The sequence below is a fragment of the Myxine glutinosa genome, chromosome 1 (assembly GCF_964187855.1).
Source record: "Myxine glutinosa chromosome 1, kmMyxGlut1.1, whole genome shotgun sequence".
Lineage (NCBI taxonomy): Eukaryota > Metazoa > Chordata > Myxini > Myxiniformes > Myxinidae > Myxine > Myxine glutinosa.
In genome coordinates, this window is record NC_136261.1 from 300,186,992 (window position 1) to 300,209,161 (window position 22,170).

General features: G+C 43.3%; 1 protein-coding gene across 2 annotated transcripts in view; it reads left to right on the forward strand.

Moving 5' to 3' along the window:
- QRICH1 (glutamine rich 1) overlaps window positions 1-19,620 on the forward strand; it is a 36,479-nt gene extending 16,859 nt beyond the window's left edge. Inside the window, exons 7-11 of one of the 2 annotated variants that reach the window (XR_010986931.2) lie at window positions 8,453-8,604; window positions 12,394-12,484; window positions 16,080-16,259; window positions 18,954-19,021; window positions 19,537-19,620. Coding sequence is in view for 1 of the 2 variants with exons in the window: in XM_068135191.2 (XP_067991292.1) it covers window positions 8,453-8,604; window positions 12,394-12,484; window positions 16,080-16,259; window positions 18,954-18,963 (433 nt within the window). In the remaining variant the exon portion in view is untranslated. Of the gene's footprint in view, window positions 1-8,452; window positions 8,605-12,393; window positions 12,485-16,079; window positions 16,260-18,953 lie in introns of both variants that reach the window. The other variant, XM_068135191.2, reaches the window with a different exon arrangement.
- Window positions 19,621-22,170: the final 2,550 nt, after the last annotated feature.

The following is a 22,170-nucleotide window of genomic DNA, read 5'->3' on the forward strand; positions in this document are numbered from 1 at the left end:
TTCCTAACATCGTCTTGTTTCAGACTTCAAGCTAGATGGACGGTATACATCAAAGACAGTCTTTTCTCTTGTACTTGACAGAAATTGCTTCCCACAATTGGGAGGACATTTACTCTGTCATAGTCATCAAATGTTTTTTTGTACGCTGGGGCAGCGAGTTTACCGATGCTAATCCATCAATGTGGATAACATCTGCTTCTGTATCTGGTGTCATCACTTGTGATTGCATAAGTTCAACAATATGAGATTTCCGACAGGTGTGTAGCTTCCCATTGCCACTCAAAGCAGCAGGAACTGACTGGTTTTCATACTTAAATAACTCTCTAGTCACCCTGCCTGTAGTTAGGTCCAAAACTTCAATTCCGTGACCATTTTCTGGCTAGTAAGGTTTGACGATTGATTTGACTTCTATTGACATTTTATAACAAAAATAGCCTCTATGTCCCTCCCAAAAATCCCGGCATTTTTCGCCAGAGGCCCGAATCCAAGATGACCGCCGGCACTATCTTGAAAAATTAAGTTTTGAACCAGAACACCTAGAATCACGTACAAAGACACTTTTTTGGGTAATTTGACCACGAGGATTCCGAATCTGACATTAGTTTGACGTTATGACATTATTTTGACCCAGAAATCCAAGATGGCCACCATCCAGTAGAGCGAAAATGCAACTTTTGTACTTAAATATGTTAAAAAAACTACAAAATAATACATAAGGATATCTTGCAGTAAAGTAATTGATGATTGCATGACAAGTAAACTCATTACACTTCAAAATAAGCTATTTTTAATAGCTGTGACTTGAACAGTTTTCAAATGAAGTAATTAATCAATATGACCTTTAATTATATGATTAGTCCAAATCAGAGCATTCTGCTTCACTAGAATCTGAATCATCAGATTCCGATGAATCTCCCCGCCTTTGTACATCATCATCTCGCTCCTCATTCCCCTCCTGGCTCTCATCTTCCTCACTCTCTTCAGCTGGCCCTGGTGCAGGTAGATGTCGGGAGAGCAGGTTGCGTGTGGCGGACAGGGCGACAGCGACCACCCACCAGCTCCCAGCCATGTCCGAGTGGCGAGGGGTGGTGTTTCTTGGAGGGATGACGCACAAGATATGCCAAGTAGTTTGCTCGGAGGCAGTGTTGGCATAGGCTGTCTGCATCTGGAGGGAGACGGATAAATGATTTGTTTTTCAGTGTCTTCCACTTTGCTGCACGGGCCTCAGCCATGGTGCTACTCTTTTCGTCGCCATAGATGACATGTCGTGTGAACTGGAAGAGCTCCTCTAGCACCTCCTCCTCAAGGTCAAGGCTACCACACAGCGAGAGCTGCCGTCGAGCCACAGGGCTCTTCGCCACCCGGTCATACACCAACTTCTTACCCTTGCCATAGAAGCCTGAGTTGGCATCACAGCCTGTCATACAGTGCAGCTGCACAACACAGTCTGCCATCTCGTCATTAACCAGGCCATGACATAAGATAGTCTCCTTCTTCCTCTTGATACAGAGCTTTCCGGGCAGCTGCTGCGAGATGACTGCTGCCGCGACATAGGCATCGGTATCAGCGGTATCAATGACAACAGGGCCACTGTAGCCTGATTCACGCAGAAATGCGTAAGCAGAAAAGAGGACAGTATCAGCCTCAGACTGGTCAAAGCTGTAGTTCTCCATTGGTTGCTGGGTTGACAAATTGGTGCAGTGGGAGCCAACAGAGTAGACAATCTCTGCATCAACACTCTCTGCAAGGTCTGTCAGGTAGGTGCATATCAGCTTTTGCATCCGCCCCTTGTTGCTGACGCTACATAGAAGTGTTTTGAATGCTTGGGCAGAAGGGAAGGGGTCATTCAATTTCATGTAGGTGTTGGGTATATGTGCCTTACCCTGTACCCGCAGGTCTCGCTCGTCATCGTTAGTAGAGTATGGTGTGTCATATGGGTCATTCACACAGAAGATACGTTCAGCATCACCATGGCGGGCAAGGATGATGGAAGACACCTTGTGGACATAGTCTGACCACTTGTATGGGGTGCCATGTTGCGTCTGTCGATCCTCTGCTGATGGAGTTGCCATCCTCCAAATCATGCCCATGTCGATGAGAGCGGTGTAGGGTTCCTGCAGATCTACAGATTGCAGAGAGAGTTTCTGGATGAGCTTACTCTTCTGTGTCTTCCTGTATGTTCCGTTGGAGTTGAATAAAGCCACACACTCCTCAACAACACGATGTTCCAGCAACTCAGTGAGGTCCACAAGATGACTGACCTCAACCAGGTTGATCACTGCCTTGAGAGCATGTATCAGCCCTTCTACACTTGATCGCAGCCGCTTGGCAGGTGGAGAAGCAGCCGGGGGGAAAGCCTCAGACATGGACGAAGACTGAGATTGGCATTCCTTGACTTCTCGTTTTTTCTGTCTTGTCTTGGCCTGCTCCAGTTTATTAGCATTCCATAAGGTCAGCCTACATGATTTATGGACACATTGTCTGCCGGGACCATTATCCCAATTGACTGTTGCATAAACGTCTCCGAACTTGTCAAGACCGCTCCATAACAGGGCTTTTTTCTTGAGATTTTCCCAACTCTCAACGGAGGTAACGACATCAGTGGCTTCATTGCAAAGCCCGCCACACTGGAGGACACACGGAACGGTGGACATTCTCTTGACAGCTATCTTCTGAATACTGCGCTTCTCAGTGCCGTCTCATTCGCTCGTATACTCCCTGGAAAGACAGAAATAAGTATATGACATTACACACACAGACAAATAAAAAACAAGAAAATAGCAATTCACTAATCAGGACCTCAATTCCGTGGCCAGTATAGATTTAGCCAAAATAATGTGTTAATTCATGATCATATGTTCTCCCATTTAAAAGTTGCATTTTCGCTCTACTGGATGGTGGCCATCTTGGATTTCTGGGTCAAAATAATGTCATAACGTCAAACTAATGTCAGATTCGGAACCTCGTGGTCAAATTACCCAAAAAAGTGTCTTTGTACGTGATTCTAGGTGTTCTGGTTCAAAACTTAATTTTTCAAGATAGTGCCGGCGGTCATCTTGGATTCGGGCCTCTGGCGAAAAATGCCGGGATTTTTTGGAGGGACATAGAGGCTATTTTTGTTATAAAATGTCAATAGAAGTCAAATCAATCGTCAAACCTTACTAGCCAGAAAATGGTCACGGAATTGAAGTTTTGGACCTAACTACTGCTCTGCCATGAAAAAAAAAGAGCTGTGAGAAGAGGTGACAGTCTTCCTTAAGTACCTTGTGATTGGGGTCAATAGCAATGCATTCTTCCTTGAAGAAGTTAATCTTGATCTTCTTCAGGGGTTTATAGAACAATAGTTGTTCTGGACTTTCCAGTCCTTTCATAAAATCACGGAATCTGCCTGTGCCTCTCTCATAGTGTGTGCTAATTAGTTCAAGAACACTAGGGTGGGCAATGTCCTTGGTGTCTAAAGTGAGCAAGTCACTTGAATCCTCCTGGAAAGGATTGCCCCCAAGTCTCCACCACGAAGTTTTTTTTTTTTTTTTTTTTTTTTTTTTTTTTGCCAGGAGGTTCACATCAGAGAGAGTCATATTCATTCACTCTGTCATTCAGTTGTTGTATCATGGCATGTGCAAGTTCAGATTATTGTCCAAATTTCTCGCATAAGAACATCCAGATGGATTAGGACTTGTCCTTGGAATTTTTCTTTGTTTTGGGGAGTCCTCTATTGGGCTTTCATTTGCTAACGGTGTTCTTTTCTGGGCTCTTTGTAGCTTGCTGTTGATAACGACAGCTTTGATGATATTTTGCTTTGTTCTTTCTCAGTGTTTCATCAATACCCCTCCTTCATCGAGTCTTGTTGGATCCAGCTTAATGGGCAAAGCATTTACTGCCTGAAAGAGTGCGACATTTGTGAAAATATTGGTATAGCCATCCTGCTGATTGATTGCTATCTTTAAAAAGGGTGGTTATTTTGGATTTTCAATTTGCTCACATTTTTTCCTCTAATAAGTGACCCATATGGGGTGTATATGCAAAGTCTGGTGCTTGTGTAAGTATTTGGTCGATTGTGAATAATCTGCCCCACTATGCCACCTGTCAAGAAGAAACGTCGGTCTTGGAACTTTATTGTCAGACAATGTGTGTCTGTTTGTTTCCTCCGTAACTCCAAACCATGTAACCTAGCGGCTGAAAACTTTGCATGCATACTAAGAGGCTTCCAAGGGGGTGCATGAATGAAAACTGGGTGTTTGGTTAGATTTAAACACCCCTTTGAAGATAATTTAGGGGGTTGCTCAGCAACAACAAACAACAACAGGCATTTTAAGGCCATTTTCCCTGCAAGAGCGGTGGTTAGCCATTGCTATCACATTGCAGGGGTCTTAAGCCACCATTTTGTTTCAGCCTGCTCAACAATGGAATACTCAACAATGGACTTAGAATAGGCCGCAGCAGTTTCTCTCAGATAAAGCGCTCAAATGTTTTTTTTTCACTTTCCTCACGCATATCGTCGAATACCTGATCTTCATACCTAGAAATCGCTGTATACATCGCTTTTGTAAATGCTATAGTTTTCTAATTCGGAGCTTGGAGCGATTCATGCATTATATGATGCAATTTTCCACAATGGGCTGTCACGGACTAATTAAAGTATATAATCAAAATCTGGCTTCCAATTTGAGGATCAGATCTCATGGATTAAATAAGTGTCAAAATCTGGAGTAAAGTTTGTAATAGTGTAAGAAATTAGCAATTCTTATAATTAAGCATATTTACTTTAAGCAAGGCTGTGATCCCTCCTTCTCTATATTTTACACCTGTTTTTGCGTTTATGAAGGTGATGGGGTGTGTTCAGTTACCAATCAGCTTGCTATCGCTTGCCAAGCCAGTCGTTCCTTATCAACCATTTTGGTGGAGTGCTTTCTTGAGTGCTTAAGGCACTTGGCGAGCGCTCTACAAGCTGCTTGGTAATGGAACACACACACTCCAGTTTCACCATTCTCTTATCTTTTCATTTGCTTTATTGTCTTTTTGCTTAAATATTTGTAATGACTTTGTTGCTCAACTTTGAGTGGTATTCTTTAATGTTTGTTCATTTGCAAGCCATGGTGATACAGTCAACAGCAGTGTAATTGACATTTCTTATTATAGCGGCTGTCGTTTTTTGAAAATAAAATAATGAATTGACATTGAATGAAATAACATTGAAATAAAGAAAGAAATAACATTGAAAAAAATAATAAACAAAAGACAATGCTAAAGTTTTTTTTTTTTTTTTTTGTATACTGAATCGAGGCTCGTGAAAGAGCTAACATTTATTTCACAAACAAATTAACCAGACAAACAAAATATACAAAAAGAGGGAGCGGAAGACAAGATGGGGAGAGAAGGGGAAGCACACAACCACAACATTTGAGAGCAGGGAGAAGTGTGGGAGGCAGAGGGCTTGGGGGCAGGAGGCGTGGGAAGGGGAGGGGGGGGGGGAGGGGAGAGGTATAAAACACAAGGGGACCGAAATTAGCGGGGGTAGAAAAGATCAAGGTTTTGGATGGGGGAGGATAAGAGATGGTGGTGAACAGCTGTTTTAAAGACCTGGAGGGTGGAGTGGGATTGAAGAGAGTGAGGGAGTTTGTTCCAGAGGCGGGAGAAAAGAGGAATGAAGGAGTGAAGGTGAGCAGAAAGTCTTGATTTTGGCAGTTTAACCATAAGAGGGTTGCAGGCAGATCTTGTGCGACCTGTAGGGATATTTGGGGGACAGAGCCCAGAGAGGGCTGGGGGGGCAAGGCCAGAGAGGAGTCGGTAGAAGACGGAAAGACCACCAACCTGCCCTGCGGTGAGTGAGTGAAAGGCCCTTGGAGTTAGCTTCATCGTGGGAGATTCCAATGATTCTGAACGCTTTGGTTTCAACAGCGTGAAGACGGGCTAGGTGTGAGGCAGGAGCACCAGACCAGAGAGGGAGAGCAGTATTCCATACAAGGCGGATGAAAGCCTTGTATGTGGTGAGGAGCTCAGGTGTGCCAAGGAAGGACTTCGCACGACGGAGGATGCCCAGTCGGCGACTGGCTTTGGAGGCCAGATTTGAAATGTGGTTTTCCCAGGAAAGATCATGGCAAATAGTGAGACCCAAAAGCTTGAGTGACAGAACTTCTTGGAGAGGATTATTCAGAAAGTGGATGGGAGGGTTTTCCAGTCGGTCTTTTCGGAGAGACATCGTAAGAGTGTGAGATTTATCAGGATTGAAAGACATGTTCCATTTGTTTGCCCAGTCTGTGATTTTGTCCAGGTCTGCAGAGAGTGAGGAGGCTGCAGACTGCCGATCTGAGGGATGAGGAATGGAGCGACAGAGAGTAGAGTCGTCAGCAAAGAGATAGAGAGGATTTTCAAGAGAGTCAGAGAGATCATTGATGAAGACCAGAAAAAGCACAGGGCACAGAACACTACCTTGGGGAACTCCAGCCTGAACAGGAAGAGGAGATGAGAGAAACCCATTCAGGGCCACACGTTGACTACGACCAGAGAGGAAGTCCGCTAGCCATGCGTGGAGATTTCCATGGATACCAAAGGAGGAGAGTTTGGTGAGCAGAGCAGGGTGCCAGACAGTATCGAAGGCACGTGAAATGTCAAGGGAGACAGCTCTAATTTCCTGTTTGGCGTTGAGGACCTCCATCCATTGTTGAGAAAGCAGAAGCAGCATGTCCAGAGTAGAGTGACCAGGTCTGAAACCAAATTGATGATCAGAGATCAAGCCATTGGAGAAGAGGAAAGATTTCATATCTGAAGCAATGATGGATTCCATGACTTTGCTGATAATTGGGAGAAGGCTGATTGGTCTGTAGTTGCTGGGACCTTTTTTGTGCAAAGCGGTGATGTTGGCTGATTTCCAAGCAGATGGCAGATGACCTTGAGCAAAAGAGAGGGTGAAGAGAACAGAAAGAGGGAGTGAAAGAGCGGAAGAACATGATTTTAGGACCCGTGGGCTGATGCCGTCAGGACCAGTTGCAGAATCAGAATCAGAGTCGAGGGTTGACAGAAACTTTTCCACCTTGTCAGGAGGAAAGGACACAGAGTCCAGGAGCAGCTGGGTACGACTGGGTACGGTGGGTACAGAGAGGGATGGGTTTGGGACACAAGATTTAGAGGCAAACACAGAGTTGAGGCATTCAGCTTTTTCACGTGCGGAGTCAGCCATTAAGCCGTTTGAGGTGAGGGAGGGGATGGAGGGGGAACAAACACCAGAAACAGATTTGACCAGACGCCACCAGGATTTGGAAGAGGGAGACAGATAAGAGAGTTCGGTCTTGAGAACGGTGAGATATTGTTTTCTGGCTCTCCTGAGGGTGGACACACACTTGTTTCGGGCTTTGTGAAAGGAAATGAGATTTCCTTCCGTTGGATTTGCTTTCCAGGAGACGAAAGCAAGTTGTTTCAAGTTGTTTCAAGCAAGTGATAAAGTAAACAAAGTATTCTCCATATTTACACAATAAAATACAAATACAGTTGGACCCCGACATTTACAGGGCATATGTTCCTGGAAAATGCCTTGAATGTCAAATCCACGAATGAGGAGGCATTATTTGAATGGGGGGGGGGGGGGGGGGGGGGGAGGGGAGTGGGTGAGGGAAATTGCTTTTTATTTAAACTACATGGTTGAGGCTTGTGGAAGAGCTATGACACAGAACAAATCAGGACAACATAAAGGGAACAGCAAGGGAAAGGTGAACGCCAACAGCAGAGTGGAGGGAGAAAATAGATGGAGACTGACAAACAAGGGATGAAGGTAATGATGAGGTTAAGGGAGAATGCAAAGGATGGACAAGATGGATACATGAGCAAAATATTTGGAAGGGGTGGAGGTGGTTTAACAGGTGTAGAAAAGATCATGATTTTGGATGGGGGATGACTTGCAATAGTGGTGAACAGCTAGCTGTCTTGAAAACCTGGAGGGAAGAACAAGATTGAAAAGAGTAAGGAAGATGGTTCCAGAGGTGGAAAAAATAGGAATAAGCGAGTGAAAGTGAGCAGTGCTTCTGGATTTCTGGATGAAAAGGCAGCTTCACTCGGTGGTGGTTGCTGCTGGACCATGTGCATCATGCAGATACCTGAGGGGGACTGTTTCTTGGACTGAACTGCTGGACGGAATGAGTTATTCCTGGGGTCTGCATGGGAAGGTTTTGGATGCTAAAAACGTATTAGTCTCGGTCTTCAGGGTGAGGTGAGCACCACAATTCTCTCTATGTAAATGTGTATCATATAGCACATGGTGAAAAACCGATATTGCAAGTCATAAATCATCCCATCCGTAATCCTGGAGGTATCCCTTCTTTGCTAGCTGATAGTTATTATAGCTACTGTTTAAACACCTTTTTGTAATCTTTGAATTGGCACCTTGTGCTGTCTTTTGTGGCACCCTGTCTTATGAATGGGTAAAGTGCTTTAGTGGTAATTATTGTGGTTATTCTGCCAGGTACTTCATGCTGAAGACTGTGGAACAACACTCGAAACTTGCCTTCTCGCGAGTGCTGAAGCAAACGAAGAAAAACCCCAACAGTGTAAAGGACCGGACGGCAAGCATTCGCTACCTGCGCAACTATGGGCAGATTCAGGCTGGTCAGAAAAGTATGCTACTGCAATACCTTCACACTTTTTTCAACCACTATTTCCTTTCTAATTCTTACATTGTGCCTTTCAAAAAAAATTGTGTATCAATTGAGACTCGTGGAAGAGTTGCACACAGGACGATAACAGAACAAGGGCAACATAGTGGAAAGAAGGTGGGGGACACACACGCAACAGCAGGGTAGAGGGACACAACAGGGATGCTTGCACCATGTTCTGTGAGACATTTTCCGGAGCATTTGTGGGTTGATCCGATTAAAAGGAAGCCTCACTGCTGGTTTAGGTTTATCAGTGGTTTCATAGGCTGCTGTGCAACAATCTCTTATGAAGCCCCAAAGGCAAAGTCACAATTTTTACAAGGGGTGCCAAGACATTTTGGCCACCCTGTACAGTGCAGTAAAACTGTAAATTATACTGTAGTTGTGGTAGAGAAAGGGAGAGAGAAAGAGGTGGATACAGAGAGAGGGGTGGGATAGAGGGATAGACAGAGAGTTATGATCAGATGGAGGAGGATGGAAGGCAGGAGGAAGTTCCTCACATGTCATTCTAAACATCCGCATGGCCAGCACATGTTGCATCTTTTCCATTCAAGATTCTTAGCCACAGGCTCACTCTTGTCACCAACCACTATCATGCTTAGAACTCACGATCAATGAAATCAATGACTATATTTAAAACGATACGAATCACACTACTGTATGCAAATATTTTGGAAGCATGGTACATCTGAACAGCGCAAAGGCAGAATAAAGTCTTCTTCCTCTTCTTCTTCTTCTTCTTCTTCTTCTTCTTTGGGCATACACTTAGAAAAAAAAAAATAACCACCTTTAGAGGCCATTTTCCCCGCAAAGCGGGGGTTGGCCTTTTTCGGGAACCGTGGTTGTTGTTGTTTTTTGGTCCCCTTTTTGAAGCAATGTTTTACGGCCGGATGCCCTTCCTGACGCCAACCCTTTTTGCCGCCTTTAACGACAAACAGGGAATTACCAGTGAACTGGTACTCAATTAGCCGACCTCGGAAGGATGACAGGCTGAGTCAACCCCCCTGGCGTTAATTCAGCGATCGACCGGGATTCGAACCCAGGATCCTAGGATCCTAAGCTGGCACCCTAGCCGCTAGCCCAACACCAGGGTTTGGGCATACACTTATCATAGTGAAATCAGAAGAAGCAGAAGAATAATAAAATACAGAACACTTTACATTGAAGTAACGTCATTCAAGTCACGTGTTTTGACATTTCCTGAGCTGGCCAGTCAATTAAATTTGAATTAAATTGAATTACCACGGCAAGAAAATTTTCCATGTTTTTTGTGGAATAAATAGTTTAAATTTGAACAGCACCCATGGCGGCGTAGTGCCCGACTGCGCTGCCATCTAGTCGGTTTAAATTTCCATTCATTTCCGTGGTGGAATATATTACGTACAGGACTACAAGTACAAGTACAGCCTGACAAGGGCACGGTCGGTGCACAGATTGCTGGAACGTTCTTCCGTTCCGTGAAGCTTGCATTTGCTGGCACGCACACAGCACAGTTTGTCATTGACACGTAATTGAAGTGTGACGGAGATTAAATATAATTGGTGAGTAAAATATTATCATTCTGCAAATATTTAACAATTTACCCTAATTTTACTAAAAATGCGATAATTTTGAGCTTCCAATGTGATTTTTTTTTTTCACTTTTGAGATCTGGCAACACTGTAAGAAGGTTGCCATCCGAAAAGTGTGACGTAGCACTGTACAAAACCTCCATCACACTTCAATGCCAACATGTCTTGAAATGGCAAAAATGGGTGGCGGTGTGCGTGTCTGCAAGATTAATAATTTGAATGATCTCAACATCTCGGTGTGAGACTGGGTGGTTTTGGGAAATTGGCGACAAAAAAACGTCAAAGCACGTGGCTTGAACGATGTAACGTCAATGTAAAGAGACGTAACTTCGATGTAAAGAGACGTAATTCAAAGCCGAGGCACCTATTGATTGATGACGGAACTTTGAATCAATGTTAAATGGAGCAACTTGTATCCTGGTATCTCTGTACATACACCCCTGATGTATATGGTGACTCGATATATGGAATTTCGCTATAATGTAACGTAATTTAGGGATTCAATTTGTTATATGTTATGTTAAATTTGCTTTTACGGAATAATGAACCTCAGTTATTTTAATAATAAAAAGTTGGGGGGAAGGGGTGAATTGAAGGCAAGTTGAACAACACACATTTCATACATTTATTTCATCCTTTTTCAACATTCTTCCTTCAGTAAAAGTAAGTCAAGATGTAAAAGTAAGGGAAAAGGCCATTAAATGCAAGTGACAAAAGAAGTGGAAAAAGCCAGAGTAAAGCAATTGACTTGGATTTAAATTTTGTTTGATAAATATGTGCTTAAAACAAGGTTTTCTGCATTATTGTGTTTCTATTTTGTCTTGGGGCTGAAATGTTTACCAAAGGAATGCATCTGCCACTAGAACGACACTCGCTGGAGTGCATACCTCCGCCAGGCTGACCAGTTTACTTTTTGTATCCCACTGATAGGTCGGATCTGGATCTGGACCTGAACCAAAATCCAATTGATTAATCCTTGTCACGCACCCAACGTGTCCAACATGTTTTGTTCAAATCTGGCCACAACTCTGAGATATTCTTTTTGCAGACAGACAGACAGACACACAGGGGTGAAAACATAACCTCCATCCACCTTCGGTGGTGGAGGTACATATCCACAGCTGGTGTACTTTAGTCCTTGTCCCCTACATGAACAATCACACCCTCGGATGCCTTGGACTTAAAGCAATGACTTGGCACATTTACACTCATGGGTCGAGACACCCGAAGGAAGGAAACATAGTTTGGGAAGAGGGTTGAGGAGATAGTGAGTGTGAAAGAGAAATATGGGGTCTACTAAGCACACCTTCAGCATCCTCAGTAGAGGCAAGTGCCCACTGCTCAGCAGCTCAGGCGCACCTCCTTTGCGGTCCCTTCCTTCCTCCTGCAGCAGTGCCTGGTCAGAGGAAACTGACCATGTCCCCCTCCCCCCTTCCACCGTGTTGGCTATCTCTCAGCCCCCCCCCCCCCCATCGGTCCATCCTCCCCTTATTGATGCAGTTTTTCTTGGGCTGTTGAGTCATCTGTGATGGCTGTCTCCTTGGTTGTGGCCTCACCTGATTAGTGGAGCAGTGCCGCAGCGACGTCACGTCTCGGAGGGGCAGGGTGGGCGAGGGAGGATCTTCGAGAAGCTTCAAAACTTGCCTTTATTCACTTGAGAACCGCGTTCACTGCTCCGCTAAAGCTTTGAGGCATGTGAGGATCTGAAAGTCAGTGAGAGTGCATTTGTTGTGAGATGTAGAGGATGGAGAAGATGGAGAGGGTGAAAAGAACAGCAACTTGTGCTAACTCGCACTCACAATGCATATTCATCCAATGTACAGTATACAATCTAACTTAATTGCAAAATAGAATACTGTACCAAGGCATAACTGACTATAATCCTTTGTGTATGTGCTTTTCCTCACCTGAGAGGTGCATGACGTCCTCTTCGGGCCCACAACCATCACAATACAATGGAGTCGATGGGAAAATCGAGTTCAATAATATGGAATTTCACTCTTTGTACAATTTTTGAAGAACGTATATAATATATATGCCGTAAATCTATGGATCAATGTTGTGTATAGGCCCATAACATGCATCGTTATCTGCTGTGTTTGAACTGATGACAAATGTTTTGACTTTCTTCAACTTCTCCTCGTTTCACCACCATCCTTGTCTGCCCCCTGTCCCTCCAGTTACTGATGACATGTATGCCGAACAACCAGAAAATGTAGAAAACCCCCTGCGCTGTCCCATCAAATTGTATGACTTCTACCTCTTCAAATGGTATGCAGCTGTGTTAATTTGCTATCCCAGGTCTACAGTGTCATACAAAATGGTTGGAAAGGTCTTTTTTTTAATCAACATTTTTCTTAACATGTTCATCTTCAAAAATTGGTGTCAATTGGAGGATAAATTACAAGATGCAGGCCAGAGGTTCGAAACAGGAAAAGCTAATGCCGCAACAATATTTATTTTTTGATTACCACCATGTTCTGGAGAGATCCTGTAGGGTGAGAACAGAAGCACTTTTATTCGATATTATTCTGCTGTCCTGTGGTACCCAGGAGATTGGTCCTTTGCATGGTCAAATTGTGACAGCGGAAATGCATGATAAAATACAGTAGTGGCTAAAAATATTGGCACCCTTGCACTTTTTTCAAATAACTCACAATTTTCTATAAAAAATACATTGAAATTGACAAAAGTATTTGGTCTCCACAATTCTTTATTTCACTGTTAATATTACAGGACCTTTGTTTTTGATTCAGAACTTATTATGTCGTTTAAATCGGAAAATAAAAAGAAATGGCATTGACAAAATTATTGACACCCTAGACTTAATATTTGGTAGCAATTTGGACAAAATAACTGTAGTCAAGCGCTTCCTATAGCCATGAATGAGCTCCTACCTCTCTACTGGCAGTTTGACCGACTCTTCTTGTGCAAACTGCTCCAGTTCTCCCAGATTTGAAGGGTTCTTCTCCCAACTGCTGTTTTCAGATCTTCCCACAGGTGTTCAATGGGATTTAGATATGGACTCATCGCTGGCCACTTCAGAACAGTCCAGTGTTTTGTTTTGAACCATTCCGGTGTGCTTTTTGAAGTGTGTTTGGGGTCATTGTCCTGCTGCATGACTCATGACCTTTGACGGAGACCCAGCTTTCTGACACTGGGTTGAACATTGCGCTCCAAAATGCCTTGGTAATCTCCTGATTTCATGATGCCATGCACACATTCAAGGCACCCAGTGCCAGAGGCAGCACAGCAACCCCAACACATCACTGAAGCTCCTCCATGTTTGACTGTAGGGAAGGTGTTCTTTTCTTTGAACGCTTCATTTTGTTTTCTGTAAACATAGAGATGATGTGCTTTAGAAAAAGCTCTAATTTGGTCTCATCTGTCCACAGCACAATCTCCCAGAAGGATTTTTGGCTTGTTCAAGTGTATTTTGTCAAACTCCAGTCAGGCTGTCTTTGCAGTGAGATCCTCCTCGGTCTCCGACGATAGAACCCCATTCATTAAGTTGGTGGCGTATGGTGTGAGTTGAAACTGTCGTACCCTTTGTCTGAAGGTCAGCTTGAATCTGTTTGGCAGTTGATCGAGGTGCTTTCTTCACCATTTGCACAATCCATTGCTGCCATCTTTAATCATGTTTTCTCTTGCTGCCACATCCATGGAGGTTGGCTACAGTGCCATGGGCCTTAAACTTCCTGATAACATTGCGTATGGTGGACACAGGAACATCAAGGTCTCTGGAGATGGACTTGTAGCCTTAAGTAAAAGCCTTCCTCCTGTCCATGCTTGGCTACAATCTTGTGTCTGACCTCGAGACAATTCTCTGGTTTTATTTATTTTCTCCATGCTCATTGTGGTACACCCAGTGACACAAAACAGCAGAATGACTCCTTTTCTCTATTCAAACTGGTTGAATGAGTGATTTTTATCTTGCAGGCACCTGCATCTCAACACAGGTGAGTTCAATTCCAAAGTAAAGGAGAATCATCTGCTTGAAATCTAATTATTTCTAACAACTTCTAAAAGGTGCCAATAATATTGTCCTGGCCATTTTAGGATTTCTGTGTGGCATAAGCTAAGATTCAGTAATTTCTTCAGCTTTTTATGTTTTGATCCACTGCAAACCAAAGAAATACATATGTGGATTCCAAAAGATTTTTAAATTTCAACAATTTTCTGGAAGAAATGGTGCATTATTTGAAAAAAGTGCAAGGGTGCCAATGTTTTTGGCCACGACTGCATGTATGTGTTATTACGAGAAATTGCGAAAGATGTAATTGAACTAATTTGTGAAATAATTTCAAAGGGCTATGGCCTAAAAACATGGATGCTATTTATACACGTTAACACAACATTTGTCCATGGAGAAAAAAAACCCTTCGGCAGGGGGGATAGTATTAGTATTGATATTGTTTTGTAATAGCATTCATATTATGCTATTATAATCGTCCGTGTTGTTATTACTTTTGTTATTAAAAGCCACCTTGGAAAATGCCCCGATAAACTTATGTTAACACGGATATACACCTTAACACGGATTTTTCCCAAGGCGGCCAACCCCCTTTGTGGAGGGTGGTAGGCGGTAGGGGCAGATGAAGTTGGTACAACCTCCATTGTGTGACCCTTAGTCCTCCCGTCAAGTTCGGTTGAGATTGGATAAGTAACGACTGAACGTATCGCTGTCGGACAGACAGACAGATACCAAATTGCGTATTTTAGTATATACTAAAATTGCGTATTTAGCCTGGTGTTGGCTTAGCGGTTAGGGTGCAGGCTTGGGATCCTGGGATCCTGGGTTCGAATCCCGATCGATCGCTGAATTAACACCAGGGGGGTTGACTCAGCCTGTTATCCTTCCGAGGTCGGCAAATTGAGTACCAGCTTGCTGGGATGAATGATCACGGTGTGTACCCTGATTTAGAATAGGTACACCGTGTCCCTGCGCATCGTAAGAGGCGACCAAAGGTTGGCGTCAGGAAGGGCATCCAGCCATAAAAACATTGCCTCAAAACAGGGAACCATGATTGTCATGGGGCCCACAAGGCTAACCCCCGCTCCAGGGGGGGAAATGGCCTTAAAACGATCATTCTTTCATTCATATTCAGTATATAGATATCTGTAAAGTTTTGCAATTATGCATTTTGAGCACCAATTTGGCAAAGTTGTGGTTTGAGGTCCAAAAGTGAATGGTCTTGAAAGCCCTATTACATTTCATCGAAAGCCAAAGACCACAATTCCAATTAAGTCATTCTTAAAAAGAAAGCCAAACACTCAGACCACCTTGCCACCAATCTATCTATCCCTTGATACCCGACAAAATAGATATGATGTGTCTTTTGTGATTTGCATTTTATAAAGTAGGTAATTTAGCGATTAAAAGTTGAAATCTTCTTCTTCACCCTTGGCTGTGATGTCCCACTAGGAACGTGACCGCCACTTCCGTCTTTACAGGTTACATCGCGTAAGGAATTTGTGAGAATAGTCGAAACACAAACTTCCTATTGTAGTCTTAAGTCATTATCCTCAATACAGCATGTGCTATATAAGCTTCATGATGGTGTTTTATTACATTATTACTCCTTCGAAAAAGTCAATTTTGAGATGGACCTTTGCTTGTGAGCATGACATCAAGTTCAGTAACGACGTCGAGTTTGGAGAGGGATGCATGAGGCCAGAAAGAGGTGTGGGCAGGACAAATCTTGCAACACCCATGAGGATTTAACGAGGGCACCAACTGCTTGGGCTTGCTATGGTCAAAAAGATTTGTCATGTATTCTCTTGTCATGTATTTTGAAAAATGTTTTTTCGTTTTCATCTCACCCTCCTCCCCCCCTCCTCCCCAACATGGCTACTGACCAAACAGCCCACAGAGCGTGAAGGGGAAGAGTGACATGTTCTACCTTACCCCAGAACCCGTCGTGGCTCCCAACAGCCCGATCTGGTATTCTTCACAGCCCGTAAACTCCACAGTTATGGAGCACATGCTGACCCGCATCTTATTGGTCCGTGAGGTGCTGGAAGCTCACTCGTCCAGTGGGCTGCAGTGAGTGTCACCGGAGCTCCTGAGGCATGGTTGATGGCGATGCTGCTCATAGTCTTGCCATTGTAGATGAATCCCAGTTTTTTTGGGACTGCCATCACTGTCTGTTCCGTTGCTGATTTGTATAAATCTTCATCACAACCAGGTTCTGTATTTTGCCCCCTTGGACTTCTTCCCCCACCCCACCCCTGAACCGCTAAACGTTTTTTTTTTTTTTTTTGTTCTTGATTTTGTTTCTTCATTCAACCACTACCCACCCCAACTAATTTTCCTTCCTTCCTCTCCCTTCAGATTTTTTTTTGTAATCTTGAACCCTGGCAGACTCCTCTCCTCCTGCATTTCCTAACTCTTCCCAAACTCAAATTATCCTCCAGCATTCTTACCCCAAGTCATCATTGTCCACCAATAGTGATGGAGGCCTACATTTGAGACTCGCTGCACATTGCGCTTATGACATGTGGATCCTTGAGAGATGTACATCGCAACTGGAAAGTGTATTCTTCTCCTCCTCTCCCATTCCACATTCCTGAATACAAACCTCCTTTTCTGCTACTCATCTTTTCCATTGTAACTATATTTGAACAAAGCTTGTGTCCTGATGTTGGACACCTATTCCCCTTCCTCTTTCCTCCTTCCTCAAACCAGTTTGTCAAACTCCAGTCAGGCTTTCTTTGCAGTGAGATCCTCCTCGGTCTCCGACGATAGAACCCCATTCATTAAGTTGGTGGCGGATGGTGTGAGTTGAAACTGTCGTACCTTGTGTCTGAAGGTCATCTTGAATCTGTTTGGCAGTTGATCGAGGTGCTTTCTCCACCATTTGCACAGTCCATTGCTGCCATCTTTAATCATGTTTTCTCTTGCTGCCACAATTTAACCCATAATGATGGAGGGGATTTTCATCTGAATGTAACCTCTTCTCCCACACATATTGCCCATGGTCCTCCTTATTTTTTGTTGACCCTTGCCAGCAGCCTTTTGCATTTCTTTGTTGATGCTATGGTTAAAATGGTCAATCCATACACCTGTCATTTCACACCTCCACCTGTCATTTCACACCTCCACCTGTCATTTCACACCCCACCTCCAACAAACACATTGGCTATGGATGTGAATTGCAAACCATGGGCTCAATGAATTCTGGTTTCTTAACTCGTATTCTCTTCTGGTCCATCAATCTTGCAAAAGTTTTGTAGGTCAACCTTGCTTCTTATGGAAGAGTATGAAGCATTTTTTCTTCTTCCTGCCTGATGACAATATCTCTTCATCACACCCTTTTCCATTCCCCTTCTCCTTTCATCCCATCGGCATCGTTTATTTCTTCCATCCCTGATTTCGATCCCAAAACGTACAATAGACTGTAGGCCTAACGCCTTGTCTTTGTGGGCATTTAATCAGGCATGGTAATATCTATTGGCTCTATTTAATCACACCCAGTAACGGGCTGGCTATGTGAGATGGAGGTTTCCAAGAGGATTAAGAGCCGTTTGAGCCATATTTTCAGTGGCTTCGCTGGCCCTGCTTCTTGCTGGCCAGTAATTGGTGCCGGCAGTTCTGTTTGGTGTGGTTTGTTGGTGTCGTCATCATGAATTTGGAAGAAGGTGAATCCATGCAGTTTGTCCCCAAATAGATTTATGGGATGATGTAATAAATGGCAAAACCTTGTGCTATCACAATCACGTCACACTTTGTTTATAAGCAAGGCTAAGGGGTGAGTGGGGGAAAACAAGGCGGGTGTTGGTGGCAGGAGAACGTAGACTTGCCATTTACACATCGATTATGTTTATTGGCTCGCTGTAATTGAAGAGCACCCCTTTGACATTTCCAACCTCGAATACCTTGCCTCCCAGATCTTCTGCCTTCAGTTCATCCGTACTCACCTCCCCACTTCCACCTACACCTTTCCACACATTTTATTCACAATCATTGGTTTTCCTGTTCTCAGCTGCAGTGCTAATATGATTAAGATACGGTTTTTAAACAATGGGGAAGTGATGGGGAAATGTGAGGGTGGAATGTGTGGGGTAGCGTGGGAGGGGTAATAGTAATCACGTGGTTTGAGAGTGTTAACTTCATTTGACGTCATACTCTCCTTCTCACCTGCTCTTTCTACCACAGACCGAATTTAATTGTCGGCCATGTTTATTCACAAACTTTCTTTAATCACTTTTTACTTGAGAGACAAACGGTGCTGTTTCAGAGAACCCGTTTGTTTGTTTGTTTATTGTTTGTTTATTAATTTTGTTGCCTCATTTTGGTCAGTTAGCTTGCGTGGAATGCGAAATAAAGGTGCGTTTTGCCCAGAGTGTAGCCTTGATATATTTTTTTTCTTGTGCTTCCAGTTGCATTTATCAGTCAACTCTGTCCGCTCACCAAATATTCGTCGTCATTAGCCATTTCACATTGGACGGCGATTAGATGGCAAGTTTGGCTTGATGTCCATTTGAGAATGGAACCCAAACTAGATGACTGGAGGTCTTTCTTCCATCCTGTCGGACTACGAAACATTTCCATCCCTCTGTTCGGTAACTGCCAGGCCGTAGCGGCGACCCACCATTGCCAGCGATGCAAACCAAACTTGAAAACTCCTTGTTTTTGCGCTATGAAAAATATAAATCGACAACGCTCTGGTAGTGTTATGAAATCTGAATTTTGAAGACGCTTACAAAACTAATTTTTATTTTATTTTGTAACTTGCAGAAGTTGGTGACCAGAGGAAGGCTGACCCATCATGTATCAAATCCCTTGTATCCATCCCTAAATATAAGGTAATCTTTTTGATTGGAGTTAGCATGCTTGGAGGTATTATGGCAAGCACCTATTGATGGTGAATTGGTGGTCGTTTGTCCATTCTTTGCGTTAACAAGTTTGGTTTCGAAGCACGTGCGACCTTTCCTGGGTTATAAATCGGATCACGAAAGAGGTTGCTGCCCCTTTGGTCCTCCCCTCTTATTCCTTGCATTTGATGCAACTTGAACACCTCATTCTTGGCACGTATGTTGCTATTATTTATGGCCTTCAGAGTGGATTTGCATGTTTTGTTTTAATGTAGATATACTGTACCAGTATTTGTAATTTTTTTTTATCCATTTTCTTGAGTACAACGAGATGTTTTGCTGATTATTTTGATATTTTCCTTTTGATTTTTTTCACTCCACTCTAGCACTAGAAACGCATTCATTTACCTCATTCCTTTTTATTGTTTTTTTTATTATTCCAAAGTGTTAAAAGCGTTAGGCTGCATAGTCTTCGACATTTCTGTAATGTGCATTTTGTTGCACAGGTTTGTTTGGGAAGATATTGGCTGAGGATGAGGAGGATCTAGTCGCAAGTACGTAGTACGAAAATAAAGGTGCATTCCAACCCATTACGTTTCTCGCAGTGTACATTTATGTTTACAATGACTCATTAATCATTTCACTGGTTAACATAATCTGGGAGCTAGGTTATTTGGCGAGTGCATCTTGTTTGTTTCCACCAACTTGCCTTTCATTGTTCAGCAATTCTTTGCGGCAATGAGTCAAATAACTACCATTTCGCCATTGAAACATATGCTTCAGCTTGCTGATCAACTACTTATTTTTACCCCACACACGCAAAGCGAAAAGCCGGTTAAGCAACTAGTTCACTCTGTCTGTCTGCAAATGTCAGTTTATGATCGAGGATTTATTTTTTTTAATTGTTAAATTCAAACTTTCAATTCAAATTCAAACTACAAAACTTGATTTCAATTGAATGGTATATTTTGAACACAAATTGGAAAAAAACCTGTAGTTTTGCAATACTTTGGCTCTGAATTTGTCCCGATTGTGTACGTGCAGAGAGGAGTGAGATTTTTTTCATCTTTCTGTCTGGCAGTCGAACAACACCTAATCATTCTAAACAGGAAACCTACTATTTTAAGGACACATACAGCAGGCATGAAGATCCAATGGAACGTGTTAAATAAGGTTTTTTTTTTTTTTTTTTTTTTTTTTTTTTAATTGTATACTGAATCGAGGCTCGTGAAAGCGCTAACATTTATTTCACAAACAAATCAACCAGACAAACAAAACACACAAAAAGAGGGAGCGGAAGACAAGATGGGGAGAGAAGGGGAAGCGCACAACCACAACATTTGAGAGCAGGGAGAAGTGTGGGAGGGAGAGGGCTTGGGGGCAGGAGGCGTGGGAGGGGGAGGGCGGGGGGGAGAGGTATAAAACACAAGGGGCCCGAAATTAGCGGGCCATTGATGCAGCATGTAAAAGATGCTGCATCAATGGCGATAAACATTGGAAATTTGTTTTCACCGGTTTTTTATTTCAGTTGAATTATATACTTGAACACTGCAGAACACAAATCGCCTTTTTGGCACTTTAAAAACCCTTCCACTTACCAGCGCTTGAACAAAATATTGCGGCATTTTGTCATCAAATCCAATTGAATTTGCTGTTTGCAGACACCACCCATGTCTTTTTTTACGCCTCCACCGACGATGTCGCCAGAGCCATTATGTTTTCAGGTTATCAGTCTGGCTGTCCCATGCGTTCGTCATTCCGTGATAATTTAGAATGGCTGAAGGGAACCAAGTCAAACTTGTTACAAGTCTGTAAAATGATGTAAAGATAAGTGGATCGGATTATTCGGTGAATAGGTCAGAGATCCCATTAGGTAAAATTAATTTACCGCACTCATTTGTGAACCAGTGGTGGGATTTTGACTGAACTTTGTATCGGTGTATATTAATAATAATAATAATAATAATAATACATTTATTTTATATAGCGCTTTTCAAGAAGCCCAAAGACGCTTTGACAGAGTACAAAAAACAAGTGCAAAAAGACAAAAATCAAAAGGGAAATAATCAAAGCAAAAGGAAGAAGGAGAAGAGATAGTCAGGGGTTAAATCATGTGGGTTAAATGTTGAATGCAGTGTTGAACAGGTGGGTCTTGAGTGATGTTTTGAATGTGGTGAGTGAGGAGGAGTCTCTGATGGTGTGAGGTAGTGAGTTCCAGAGGGTGGGAGCAGCGATGGAGAAGGCCTGTCCCCCCAGGATCTGAATTTGGTCCGGGGGGGGGGAGGTTGGTACCAGCAGAGCGGAGGTTGCGGGTGGGAGTGTGTCTGGAGAGGAGGTCAGCCAGGTAGGATGGGGCCAGGTTATGGAGGGCTTTGTAGGTCAAGAGGAGGATTTTGTACTGGATTCTCTGGGGGATGGGGAGCCAGTGAAGCTTGTAAAGGACGGGGGTGATGTGGTCACGGGTCCGGGAATGGGTGAGTAGACGGGCAGCGGAGTTCTGAATGTATTGGAGTTTATTGGTGATTGTTGAGGGTGAACCATAGAGGAGGCTGTTGCAGTAGTCCAGACGGGAGGTGATGAAGGCGTGGATGAGGGTTTCTGCAGCCGTGGAGGAGAGGGATGGACGGAGACGGGCGATGTTTTTCAGGTGAAAGAAGGCTGTCTTTGTGATCTGTTTAGTGTATTTGTCGAAGGAGAGGGTTTGGTCAAAGATGATGCCAAGATTCCGGATGTGAGGGGAGGTGGATACTGGGAAACCGTCGATGTTGAGGGCAAAGTTATGGGTGGATTTGGTGAGCGTTTTTGGGCCAATGATGATTATTTCAGATTTATCATAGTTAAGTTTGAGGAAGTTGATTTGAAGCCAGGATTTTATTTCAGTGATGCAGTTTGATGCAAATATTATGACGCAAAGATGAACTGATTCGATTTTGTTGTCATGTCAGGTAAAAATGTGATACTTGAGAACAGCTGAAGGGATTTAAACCAAACTTTGTAGGCATATGTATAACTAGCTTGGCTCGGCTAGCTTCGCTCCCCTCACCATGCTCGCCTCACCACGTGTCGTTACAGAGGAACGGGCTTGTTGTAGCTGAAGATAATGACTGTGCCTGAGTTGCTGTGTTGTCATGATTTACACC